This window comes from Anomaloglossus baeobatrachus, chromosome 6, assembly GCF_048569485.1.
Source record: "Anomaloglossus baeobatrachus isolate aAnoBae1 chromosome 6, aAnoBae1.hap1, whole genome shotgun sequence".
Lineage (NCBI taxonomy): Eukaryota > Metazoa > Chordata > Amphibia > Anura > Aromobatidae > Anomaloglossus > Anomaloglossus baeobatrachus.
Window position 1 is genome coordinate 522,154,600 of NC_134358.1, and position 13,916 is coordinate 522,168,515.

Consider the following 13,916-nt stretch of genomic DNA (forward strand, 5'->3'; position numbering starts at 1 on the left):
TTACATAGAAATGTATAGGAGGAGGGTTTTTTTTTTTTTGCAGAGCTTTTCTTGTTTTTTTCTTGTTTATTTGTAGGGATGATCGAATACTTCGATTATTCGGCTTCGCGAATATTTTCCGAATATCTCGCCGCTATTCGATTATTTGCAAATATTCGATGCACAACGTATGTCTATGGGAAACCCAAATAACTTTTCAGCCTTCCCATAGACTTACATTGTGCATCGAATAGTAGAATAGCGGCGAGGTATTCGGAAAATATTTGCGAAGCCGAATAATCGAAGTATTCGATCATCCCTATTTATTTGTTTTTGGTTTTATTTATTTTTAAGTGGAAATGCTCCAAACCCATTTGAAAAAAACAAAAACAAAACAAAAAAAAAAAACAAAAAAAACCCAAAAACAAACACATAAGCCAAGACTGTGCAGCTACCAGCCCCTGAATATCAGATCCCGGAGGAAGGCGCTGAGTTTTCTGAGTACACAGTGACCGGACTATAATCCTGAGAAGTGCACACAAATACTCCCTCCCCCATCGTGGAACCATACTAATGCTGAGAATAAGAGTTGGCTGATACAATCCGCTCTCTGGGATTGCGGCAGGTATTTCCCCCCGGTGGTGATCATGCGGTCGGCTTTCGTTTCATTAGCCCCTATGTGCTGCCAGGTTACTGTCTTCCTGCACGGCTGGAGTTTTCTTTACAGCCAATATAAACTTTGGCACATTGTTTGGGAATTGTGCAAACAAATCTGTATTTATTAGCCAGATATATATATATATAAAAAAAAAAAAGCCAAACCTTAATCCCACGAGCTGCACCAAACCCTTACAAACGCAGCGTAAGCCTGTGCCCATAACGACCCTCTATATAATAGGCTGATGCGTCCTTGTAGAGGCCCCTCTTAGGCTGGGTTCACACATAGCGACAGCGACGTCGCTGTTACGTCACCATTTTCTGTGACGTAGCAGCGACCTTGTAAGTCGCTGTTATGATCGCTGCTTAGCTGTCAAACACCGTGACGCAGCAGCGATCATAACCGCGAGAGCAGGGAGCCGCGCACACTGCTTAACGCTGGCTCCTTGCTCTCCTAGCTACAGTACACATCGGGTTAATTAACCCGATGTGTACTGCAGATACATGTGCAGAGAGCAGGAAGCCGCGCACACCGCTTAGCGCTGGCTCCCTGCTCTCCTAGCTACAGTACACATCAGGTTAATTACACGATGTGTACTGCAGCTACATGTACACAGAGCAGGAGCCGGCGCTGGCAGCGTAAGAGCGGCGGAGGCTGGTAACGAAGGTGGTTACAGCTTTCCGCAGCTGCCAGACGCCGGCCCCTGCTCCCTGCTCGCTTCATTTCGTCGCTCTCTCGCTGTCACTCACAGCGGGAGAGCGACGACCAAAAAAACGAACCAGGGCTGTGTGTAACGAGCAGCGATCTCACAGCAGGGGCCAGATCGCTGCTCAGTGTCACACACAGCGAGATCGCTAATGAGGTCTCTGCTGCGTCACAAAAACCGTGACTCAGCAGCGATTTCAGTAGCGATCTCGCTGTGTGTGAAGTACCCCTTACAGGAGCCAATGCAAATAGGGATGCATGATCAGTAATACACTCAGTTGGTTCCTATACTGTATGCAAACTACTGGCAACAGACGTTAGACTGCATAAAGCCTGTGCTCAGCCGCCAAATGAGAATATCAATAGATGGGAATGAACGCTCATACACTCATTCAGCCAATTACCGGCCCATTTATACGACCCTTAGGGTGAAATTTAACTTTTCTTATTTACTTGAAGTCATAGCGCCATCATTCTGCAGCACTGTGCAAACATAACCATCACTGTGCCCATTGGGGCTCACAATCCAAAATTCCCCATCAGTAGGTCTTTGTGGGTTTCCTACCACGCACCAAAGACGGGGAGATCATAAACAGCTTGCTAAGGCTATGTGCACACGCTGCGTTTTTTTGACGCTGCGTTTTTGTGCGTTTTTGGCCGCTAAAAACGCACAAAAACGCGGCAAAAACGCACGCGTTTTGCCGCGATTTGGTGCGTTTTTTTGCTGCGTTTTGCTGCGTTTTTGCTCACTGCGTCCTTATGCGTTTTTTATCAGTGAACAAAAAAAAAAAAGGTCTGATGTCATTTCCTTCTTCAATGTGTTCTTCATTCTCCACTAGTGTATGCAGAAGAGCAGACAGCTGCAGAACTACAAGGCTCAGCATCCTCGATCCAATAGTGTATGCAGGACAGCAGACAGCAGCTGTCGAACTACAAGGCTCAGCATCCTCCATCCAATAGTGTATGCAGGAGAGCAGACAGCAGCTGTCGAACTACAAGGCTCAGCATCCTCCTTCCAGGACTGTATGCAGGATTTCTTTGCCCCCCCAAAAAAAAAAAATGACGTGGGCTTCGCCATATTTTTGTATGCTAGCCGGGTACAGCAGGCAGGTACGGGCTGCCCCCAACCCCCAGCTGCCTATTTGTACCCGGCTGGGAACCAAAAATATAGGGAAGCCCTTTTTTTTTAAATTATTTCATGAATTTCATGAAATAATTTAAAAAAAAAAAAAAATGACGTGAGCTTCGCCCCATTTTTGAGTCCAGCCAGGTACAACTAGGCAGCTGGGGATTGGAATCCACAGTGCAGGGTGCCCATGCTTTCTGGGCACCCCCGCTGTGAATTGCAGTCCCGCAGCCACCCCAGAAAATGGCGCTTTCATAGAAGCGCCATCTTCTGGCGCTGTATCCAACTCTTCCGGCTGCCCTGATGCCGGGTGACTAGCCAGGTAATAATGGAGTTAGGGCTAGCTGTATATTATCAGCTAGCCCTAAGCCCGAAATTCATGGTGTCACGCCAATATTAGACATGGCCACCATGAATTTCTAGTAAAGATAAAAAAAAAAACACAACACAGAAAAATATTTTTATTAGAAATAAAACACAACACAATTAGTGACTCCATCTTTATTGAAATAAAGAACCCCCCTCCGCAGTAATCCTGGGTCAGGGTCCCGCGCCGTCCAATCTGGATCCAATATCATCTGATCGGTTTGCTGGAAGGCAAAGCGATCAGATGATGTGTCAGGTTAAAGGATGTGAATCCCATCACACATCAGCTGATTGTATAAAAGCCGGTTATACAATCAGCTGATGCATCAGTAGAAAAAAAAAAAATAATAATACTCACTTATGTGCTGAATTACCGGCAGCTCCCGGAGCGATGGGGCGGGAGTCTGATCCTGTCCGATCGCTGCAGCAGCTGCCGGTAATCAGGGATGAAGTCTCCTGACGCATCCGCTGATACCGGCCGGGCGCCCGCGTCAGCCCGAGACTCGATCAGCTGATGCGTCAGGTGACTGCATCAGGTGATCCATCGCCAGGTCCTGCAAGCAAGGTCCTGCCCCGGGGAGACTGCACACAGCCGGAGCGGGAGCGGCGATACCGTGACAGGAGATGGGAGCGGGCATGGCACCGCGAGGCTGCAGACAGGTGAGTATAACTTTTTTTTTTTTTTATTCTACTGTTAACTTTTGTTTTCGCAGCCGCTTCCACCTCCTGCCTGTACATGGCGCCGCACGGCAGCATACATGCACAGGACGGGAGGTGGACGCAGCGGTGACGGTACCGGGAGGATTCATGCTTCTGTCTATACTGACAGAAGGAATCCTCTTCCTGTACACGTCACTTTACTACCCACCTCCTGCGCTTATAGCTGCGTTTTTGGTCTTAGAAACGCACCAAAACGCAGCTATTTGCGTTTCTCATTGCGTCTTTCAACATCCCATTGAACTCAATGGATGAAAAGCGCAGTGAAAAACGCGGGAATAATTGACATGCTGCGTTTTTGTGGTCACCACAAAAACGCAGCTGAAAAAAAACGCTGTGTGGGGACAGCAAAAATGAAAACTCATAGACTTTGCTGGGGAAGCAAAGTCATGCAGTTTTGAGGCCAAAAACGCACCCGAAAAACGCGCAAAAACGCCGAGAAAAACGCACCGTGTGCACATAGCCTAATGTTGTCCTTTGTGGGGTTTGAACTCAGGACCCTGGCAATTTTCAAAATCAAATAGTTTCCCGATCGTTGGCAATTTACCGGGTACCGCTGCTGTCCATCAGTGGTGGTCAGTCTATTAGGCAAAGCTTAGGTATTCCAGGCTACAAAGCTAATGCACTAAATCTGGCTCCATCGGCCAAACATCAGTAACCCCATGCTCCTATGAGGCTGCTGACACCAGCAAAAAAAAAAAAAAAAACAGCAACAGAGGCAGGGGTGAGGCATGCTCCTTAAAGAGGTTGTCCCCTACTTTTACAGTGATGGCCTATCCAAAGGATAGGTCATCAATCTGATCAGTCAGGGTCCACGCCAAAAACTGCTTGGAAAAAGCACTCCGAAACCGCTTTAAAAAATTCTTCCATTCATTTTTGGTACATTAGTGTAGACCTGGACTATGGACACAAGTCCTGATGGGTTGTGTCTCCTCACATAGTAGAGGTAATGCAGGAGAGGCTCACAGACCCCCGTCATAATATGTGTGTGTATTGGGCTGTCTTTTGACAAGTTTGCATTACTTAAAGGAATGGTCACATTCTCTTAAAGGGGTTGTCCACTACCTACTTTTACATTGATGGCTTATCCTTGGGGATAGGTAATCAATGCCTGATCAGCCGGGGTCCGATCGATTGTTCTCGGTCCCATCAGTGACAGAAGGTGGCCGGAAATGCTCAGTTCTGGAGCTGCCCCATCTTCTGATAGCAGCTGCGGCTGTGTACTGCACATCCACCTCCTATTGATCTGAATGGGAGGCAGATGTGCAGTACCTGGCTGCGGCCACTATCAGAATATGGGGCAGCTCCGGAACTGAGCATTTCCGCCGAATGCTGATACCACCGGGACCGAGAAAAGCTGATCGGTGGGGATGCGGGGTGTCTGACCCCGGCCGATCAGACATTGATGACCTATCCTAAGGAAAAGCCATCAATGTAAAAGTAGTGGACAACCCCTTTAAGAAAATGTGACAACCCCTTTAAGTAATGCAAACTTATCAAAAGACAGCCCAATACACACACAAATTATATGTTACATTGCAACAACACTAATAAATACATTTATATAAATAATTCTTCTACATTAACTTTAGTATGTGAGGAGACACAACCCGTCAGGTCTTATGTCCATAGTCCGGGTCTTACTAATGTACCAAAAATGAATGTGGAGAATTGTTGTAAGCTGTTTTGGGGGGCTTTTTCCCAAGCAGTTTTTGGAAAGGATTCACTCCAAACTCTCCTGACAATTCTCAGATAATGGCCCCCAAAGGTGTAGAGACCAGATCTCCCCAGGAGAGAGAATTTCTTATGGGCGAATTGTCGAAAAAAATCCAATTATACCTCTTCAATTCTATTTTTTGCATGTATGTTGACAAATTTTATGACGCAGTGGACATGATTTGTATGGATGGGGTGAAAGTCCTAAACTGCCAAACCACCCCAGAATGACTCTGTATATAGAGCCTGTCACTGACATATAATAATTCTCTTTTTTTATTGCAATTTTTCCCAAAAGGACGTGGATGTATACATTATATAGTAGAGAGTGCATATCACATACAAATGTACACCAGGTATACAGACCTTCAGACGGCTTGGAGACAAAATTGATGGACTTTGGTTTCAGAGCCACTGGTGACTGTACAGGTGTTATGGCGGTGGGTGAAGCCAAGCCTACAAGACACACAAGAAGGAAAAAGTTGGTTATGGTATATAAAAATAAACAAAAAATGCCTCTATGGTGGACGACCCATTTCAATGAAAGTGGGTGCTATTGTAGAGAGGAGTACCGTATTTTTCGGACTATAAGACGCACCCTGGTATTAGAGGAAGAAAATAAAATTTTAAGCAAAAAAATGTGGTCATGACACACTTATGGGGCGAGGATCTGCTGCTGATACTGTTGTGGGGGTAATGTCCCCAAATTCTCTACTAAGGTACCCCATCCTGGTAATGATCCTCCTGCCTTGTATATGATCCCCATCCTTGTATATAAGTCCCTCATCCTGGTATAGCCCCACCCTGCTATATAGCCCCACCCTGCTATATAGCCCCACCCTGCTCATAATATACCCCCATCCTGGTATATGGCCTGTATCCTGTGGCACATAAAAAAGAAAAAAAAAATACATTTTATACTCACCTTTCCTCACTCCAGCAGCATCGCTCGTCTTCCTGTGTCAGCAGCAGCGCCGCTGACCTGTGTGGAGCCGTTCCCCTGCAGCATCGTGATGTCCTCCTGTCTGCCGGCTTGCTGATGTGTGTGGAGCCATGCACATAGGGATGACGTCATCGCTGTGCTCACCGCTCTCCACACACATCAGCGGCCAGCAGACAGGAGGACATTGCGATGCTGCAGGGAACGGTGAGTATACCCTACTTATTCACTGCCCTGCGAGCTGATGATGTGCGGGGGGCAGTGAATATAGCCACATATGATCACTGCAGGCTGTAGTTGCCAGGGGTGATCGCGCGGGCTGGCTGTTTACTATGTGCACACCCATCATCCCGCCCACCTGTCAGCGCCGGCTTCAGGGCTGAGAGATGATGGGCGGGAGGATGGGCGTGCATATGAAATGAGCGGGCGCACATGGTCACGGCAGGTGCTGCTACAGCCTGCTCTTGCCGCCGATGACCTGCTTCACCGCAGCACCCTCATTCCCCGCAGCCATGCCCTATATTCAGACTATAAGACGCACCCCCCCACTTTCCCCCAACATTTGGGGGTAAAAAAAGTGTGTGTGTCTTATAGTCCGAAAAATACGTCAGGACCAAATGGAATAGAAATAAGCATTGTTGTAAATGGACCAGTATGGGGGCTGCTCACAGAGATTACCCATTATGGGTGTTAGATATATATTGTGGAAGTTTTTGAGATAGTTGTAAACCATTCTAGGGTTGTGAAATGAACCAAGGCCACAAACCTTTTTTCACCATTCGCCCCGCAACAGAGAACTGTGTGGAGTCGTTGGAAGCTCCGATGCCCTTGGATTTCCAGGCCTCTTCTCGGATAGTGATCTGCTGCTTCCGTTCCTCTATAGTCATCTGTGTCCCATCGGTAACCCGTTGCTTTAAAGAAAAAATAAAAAGTCTGTTAGTTTGCATTTGTTCAACTAACTTTTCAGCATATCCCTCCAACTGAAACCTAACATAGCTATGGGGCATGGATTAGCTCCCTCAACTAATCTGGTTAAAACCCTAAAGATGCAAGAAATAATAAAAAACATATACAGTAACAAAGTAATGACCCCAATATAGAGAAGCTTCTCCGAAACAAGGGAAATGACCACTACTCCTCCTAGAAGGGTTTCATTACTGAAGAATCAGCAGTGACATCTAGGAATTTGCAACAATTGCAGGAACTAGTGAGAACAATAGACAAGAGCAAGATTGGGAAACCCTTTCTAATTACGAAAATCTGACGAAAAAAATGGAAAGTTACAATTCACCGTGACCAAATTTACAGTAAGTAATGAACAACTGACATCCACCGGAGGCCTCCTTCACACGTCAGTGATTCTGTACGTATGTGACAATTTTTATACGTACCAGAATCACTGACATACGCAGACCCATTATTATTATTATTATTATTATTATTTATTTATAGAGCACCATTAATTCCATGGTGCTGTACATGAGAAGGGGGTTACATACAAAATACGTATACAAGTTACAGTAGACAGACTAGTACAGAGGGAAGAGGGCCCTACCCTTGCGGGCTTACATTCTATAGGATTATGGAGAGGAGACAATAGGTGGGGTGTAGGTCAGGCGGCAGCTCTGCACGGTGGTCGGGCGGCAGCTCCGCACGGTGGTCGGGCGGCAGCTCCGCACGGTGGTCGGGCGGCAGCTCCGCACGGTGGTCGGGCGGCAGCTCCGCACGGTGGTCGGGCGGCAGCTCCGCACGGTGGTCGGGCGGCAGCTCCGCACGGTGGTCGGGCGGCAGCTCCGCACGGTGGTCGGGCGGCAGCGAGTTCATTGTAGATTGTAGGTATTTCGGAACAGGTGCGTTTTCAGGTTCCGTTTGAAGTTTGCAAGGGTAGGGGATAGTCTGACGTGTTGAGGCAGCGAGTTCCAGGAGACTGGGGATGCTCGGGAGAAGTCTTGGAGTCGGTTGTGTGAGGAGCGAATGAGAGAGGAGGAGAGGAGGAGATCTTGGGAGGACCGGAGGTGACGTGTTGGAGTGTAGTGGGAGAGTAGTTCGGAGATGTACGGAGGGGAAAGATTATGCACAGCTTTGTAGGTCAGTGTTAGAAGTTTGAATTGGATACGGTGGAAGATTGGAAGCCAGTGGAGGGACATGCAGAGAGGAGAAGCGGGGTGGTATTGAGGAGAGAGGTGGATAAGTCGGGCAGCAGAGTTAAGGATGGACTGGAGAGGGGCAAGCGTGTTGGCAGGGAGGCCACAGAGGAGGATGTTACAGTAGTCGAGGCGGGAGATTATGAGGGCATGCACTAGCATTTTAGTTGATTGCAAATTGAGGAAAGGGCGGATTCTGGAAATATTTTTGAGTTGAAGACGGCAGGAGGTGGTGAGGGATTGGATGTGTGGTATGAAGGATAAGGCAGAGTCAAAGGTCACTCCGAGGCAGCGAACTTTGGGTACTGGCGAGAGCGTGGTGTTATTTATTGTAATAGATAGATCAGGTGGAGAGTGTAGGTGAGACGGAGGAAAGATGATTAGTTCAGTTTTGGCCACATTGAGCTTTAGGAAGCGAGAGGAGAAGAAGGAGGATATAGCAGATAGACATTTCGGGATTTTGGACAGCAGAGATGTGACATCTGGGCCAGAGAGGTAGATCTGGGTGTCGTCGGCATATAGGTGGTATTGGAAGCCATGGGACTTTATGAGTTGTCCCAGGCCAAATGTGTAGATAGAGAAAAGTAGGGGTCCTAGGACAGAGCCTTGAGGGACGCCAACAGAGAGATGGTGGGATGAAGAGGTTGTGTGGGAGTGGGAGACACTAAAAGTGCGATTTGAGAGGTATGAAGAGATCCAAGAGAGGGCAAGATCTCTGACACCAAGGGAAGAGAGGGTCTGTAATAGGAGGGAGTGGTCAACGGTATCGAAGGCTGAGGACAGGTCTAGGAGTAGGAGTATAGAGAAGTGCTTGTTCGCTTTGGCAGTAAGCAAGTCATTTGTGATTTTAGTCAGGGCAGTTTCGGTGGAGTGATGTGGACGGAAGCCGGACTGTAGGTTGTCAAAGAGAGCGTTAGAGGAGAGGTGGGAGGAAAGTTCAGCATGGACATGCTGTTCCAGGAGTTTTGAGGCAAGTGGGAGTAGTGATATGGGGCGGTAGCTGGTAGTAGAGGTTGGATCGAGGGAAGGTTTCTTTAGGATAGGTGTGACTGTTGCATGTTTAAAGGCAGAGGGGAAGGTTCCAGTCGTTAAAGATAGGTTGAAGAGATGGGTTAAAGCTGGAATAAGGATGGTGGTGAGGTTGGGAAGGAGGTGGGATGGCATGGGGTCAAGTGCGCAGGTGGTGAGGTGCGCTTTTGAGAGCAGACGTGCAAGCTCTCCTTCGGTGATGGTGGGGAGGAAGTTTATGGGGGAGGGGCAGTGGTCAGCTACATGAAGGGGTTGTGGTGGCTGAGCAGAGAAGACTTGCCTTATTAGGTCGATTTTTTCTTGGAAATAGGTGGCAAAGTCTTCTGCAGAAATGAGGGAGGTTGGAGGGGGCAGTGGTGGGCGAAGGAGGGAGTTGAAAGTGTTGAATAACTGTTTGGGGTTGTGTGTTAGAGAGGATATGAGGTTTCTGAAGTAATCGTGTTTAGTGGAGGTGAGGACTGAACGAAATGTGTGAATTGCATTTTTGAATGTGGTGAAGTCTTCCTGGGAGTGCGTTTTCTTCCACCGCCGCTCTGCAGCCCTAGACCTTTGCCTAAGTCTGTGCACACATCAGTGATTTTTCACTAACCGTGTCTGTTAGCGCGTACATGCGTGTCCGTGATTGCCGCATGGAGACAAGTCTGTTTTTTTCTGGTATCATTGATGTCCCACGGACCACACTATGGTGTTATCTGTGAAACACGTACCAGAAAAATACTGACATTGAAAATAAAAAGCAATTTATGCTCCCCTTTTTCCAGCAAAGCTGTCTCCGGCCTCTGCTGGCTGCTGCTTCCGAACCGGTTCGTTATGGTCATGCATATGCATTTATGCACGACACTGCGACCCGGAAGTAGCTGCAGCGGCGGCCAGACACACAGCAGAGCTGGAGAGTTCAGCACCACGGACAGCAGGAGCTGTCCCTGTCAGGGACAGGTGAGTTATCGTCATGTACAATCACTGATCACGGATAGCACATGGACAACCCACATGTGCTGTGAATCATGGCGCACGGACGGACATATGTGTTTTTAAACACGTCAATGAAAAAGTCTTTTTCACCAACGTGTGAAACAGGCCTTACACCCGAAGGTGCGTCTGGCATTGGAATAAAAGATATCGTACTATGGTGAATGATGACAATTTTGGCTAAAAAGTCACCACTAGAGGGTGCTATGCATACAGCTTATACATTGAATTCAATAATGCCACGGTATAGAGTAAGCTCCCTCTAGTGGTGACCACTTGCAATTGAATAATTTAGATTTGTAACTTGTAAATTTATTTTTTGCTGCAAATTTTTTTACAAGCTTAACTAACACATTATGAATGTCATGAAATTATTATTCTTGATCACTTTTTGTAACCATTTAGAAATTATGGGAGAAAAAAAAACAAAAAAAAAAAAAACACAAAACTCCACTATCCTGTCTGAGCAAATGCAAAAATGGCAGAAATTAAAGAAAATAAAATTACAATATAAAATTGTGCTGTAATAAAATAAATATGACATATATAATATAGGATTATAAATATTACATGGTGTCATTTTCTAGAATGAGAAAACAAGGCTGCTTCTTTTGAAAAACAGTGCCAGCCCTGACCACGGGGTGTTTTGTATCGCAACTCAGCCCCATTGAAGTGAATAGAGCTGAGCTTCCAAACAGCAGGAGCCATGGTTAGTTGTGGCATAGTGTCTGAAAGAAAACAGCCATGTTTGCTAATCCGGGAGAACTCCATGACAGAGGGCTGACTACGAGGCGATCGCTGTGCTTTTTAGCACAAATTCCCCCAATATGCACTACAGTAACATTTGTACAGATCCACTATACTGACAGTCACATTGCTTTGATTCCAGCAATTCTAAAAATTCACTATATCCAGATTTTAGAAAACTAGAGACATACAAGCCGCCCCTGCCCCCCTCCACTGCTACTCCCATAAGTCACTGATCTCACACAGAAAGACACTGAAAATCCAGTTTTTGACAGCAGAAGATGATAACCATGACAGGAAGGAAACGTCCCGGAATTCCTACTTCTCAAAGGAAGTTCAGTGAAGACAAAATGAGAAACACGACCTTAGTATCCTACAGTATTACAAAGTCTGAACTGCAGGATACGCGCGTCACCGGACAGAGTACCCCCTACGCGTGTCCCCCGGAGAGAGTACCCCCTACGCGTGTCCCCCGGACAGAGTACCCCCTACGCGTGTCCCCCGGACAGAGTACCCCCTACGCGTGTCCCCCGGACAGAGTATCCCCTACGCGTGTCCCCCGGACAGAGTATCCCCTACGCGTGTCCCTCGGACAGAGTATCCCCTACGCGTGTCCCCCGGACAGAGTATCCCCTACGCGTGTCCCCCGGACAGAGTATCCCCTACGCGTGTCCCCCGGACAGAGTATCCCCTACGCGTGTCCCCCGGACAGAGTATCCCCTACGCGTGTCCCCCGGACAGAGTATCCCCTACGCGTGTCCCCCGGACAGAGTATATCCACTTGTGTCCCCTGTACAGAGTAGCCCTGCGAGTCTCCCCAGACAGAGTACCCCTACGCGTGATCCCCGGACACAGTATATTCACTCATGTCCCCTGTAGCCCTGCGTGTGTCCCCCTGACAAAGTAGCCCCTAAGCGTGTCCCCCAGACAGAGTAGGAACAAACAAGAAAGAATGGTCCTGCACCACTGCGTGTTACCTGCGGTACCGCATGTGCCAGGAGGCGAGCCGTAATCTATCCAAATCCAGCGCGGGGTGCCAGTCACAAGACAAGATCCATGAAGAGGCAAAGTAAGAAGAAAGGACCGCACTTCTCCGCTGTGCTGGAAATATTTTAACGCAATGACGTGCAGGATAAAAGGCTGGAGGTAACCTGTACGCCAGCTCCTAATAGGAGCTGGCAAACAGGTTACCTCCAGCCTTTTATCCTGCACGTCATTGCGTTAAAATATTTCCAGCACAGCGGAGAAGTGCGGTCCTTTCTTCTTACCTTGCCGCCCCAGACAGAGTAGCCCTGCGTGTCCTCCCGGACAGAGTACCCCCTACGCGTGATCCCCTGGACGGAGTATATCCACTTGTGTCCTCTGTACAGAGTAGCCCTGCGTGTGTCCTCCGGACAGAGCATATCCACTCGTGTCCCCTGTACAGAGTACCCCCCTACGCGTGTCCCCTGGACGGAGTATATCCACTTGTGTCCTCTGTACAGAGTAGCCTTGCGTGTGTCCTCCGGACAGAGTATATCCCCTTGTGTCCTCTGTACAGAGTAGCCCTGCGTGTGTGTCCCTGACAGAGTACATCCATGCGTGTCCCCCGGACAGAGGACACCTGTGCGATTACGCCGTTGCCACAATATATCTGACATCTGCGCACATTCTCAATGTGGCACAAAAGAAAAGCATAAAAGCACTGACAAAATCATCATGTGCGACACTTAAAACAGAAAAGTCACTCTACAAAAAGTATGAGATGTTGGAAGCTGGACTACAAAAAAAAAAATAAAAATAAATAAGGTCTCCAGGAAGACTCCGCTCGGGTCACTCGGGGACAAAAGCTTTCCATAGCAGAATAGTTTTTACTTTTGGAATATGTGTGAATTCTATCTGGGATGCTTCAATGTTGCTCTATAGCTGTCGGGGGAGAATTTCTCCCACATACGGCAGCCAGGAGACCTTGAGATCATCAGTCACCCTCTTTCAGGAATAGTGATTCTCGAGTTCTCTGGTTGCAGTACATTCTAAATCCTGAAAGGCTGCATACACGAGACAATGTTTGTTTCTAAAGGCCCTGTTACACGCTACGATTTATCTGACGATAGGTCGTTGAGGTCCCGTTTTTGGTGACGCACTTCAGTCGTCGTTAGCGTCGTCATTGCGTGTGACACCTATGAGCGACTCTGAACGATCGTAAAACTAGCGAAAATTGTTGATAGTTGACACGTCGTTCAGTTTCAAAATATTGTTCGTCGTTTGGAACGCAGCAGACATATTGCTACGTTTGACACCCTGCAAACGACGAACAACATCGTTAGTGCATCAGTCATCAGAGACGCGGGCATGTCGTTACGAGCAATGTCCCATCCTCCCTCCGCTCTGATTGGTGTCACGCCAGGGTGTAGGCTATGGACAATTATACGCCTCTGTCGTTGCCGGAATCGTTGGGAGGAATGCTGTGTGACGGTGTCCACACGACCGCCTTGGTCAAACAATATATCGCTGAATGATGTAGCATCGTTTGTGAGATGTGTACGTGTTACCGCTACAAAACGACCTATGAGCGATCTCAGCAAATCATAGCAAGGATCTGGGTGTGTCACATCGCTAACGAGATCGCTAGCAATATCGGTGTGTGTAAAGCGGCCTTTAAACCTCCTGTGCACACGACTGCGCCATTCTAATATTATAGGAGTGTCAGATAGTGGAGGGCTGGGGTCCTAGAAACAGGACCCCCCAGCCCTCCCCTCCCAAGAGATCAAACAATCACCTGGCCTGTTATCACTTTTACCCTTTTCTCTAAGTATCTTGTATTGCATCAATTAATGATGG

At 47.7% G+C, this 13,916-nt stretch overlaps 1 protein-coding gene across 11 annotated transcripts in view; it reads right to left on the reverse strand.

The window, feature by feature from the left end:
* The window catches only part of SVIL (supervillin), a 200,986-nt gene that overhangs the window by 52,822 nt on the left and 134,248 nt on the right, over window positions 1-13,916 (reverse strand). For all 11 annotated transcript variants that reach the window (XM_075315505.1, XM_075315507.1, XM_075315506.1 and 8 more), the window contains 2 exons: window positions 6,974-7,118; window positions 5,634-5,723 (listed from right to left, as the gene is read on the reverse strand). In XM_075315505.1, the coding sequence (XP_075171620.1) occupies window positions 5,634-5,723; window positions 6,974-7,118 (235 nt within the window). The remainder of the gene's footprint in view (window positions 1-5,633; window positions 5,724-6,973; window positions 7,119-13,916) is intronic.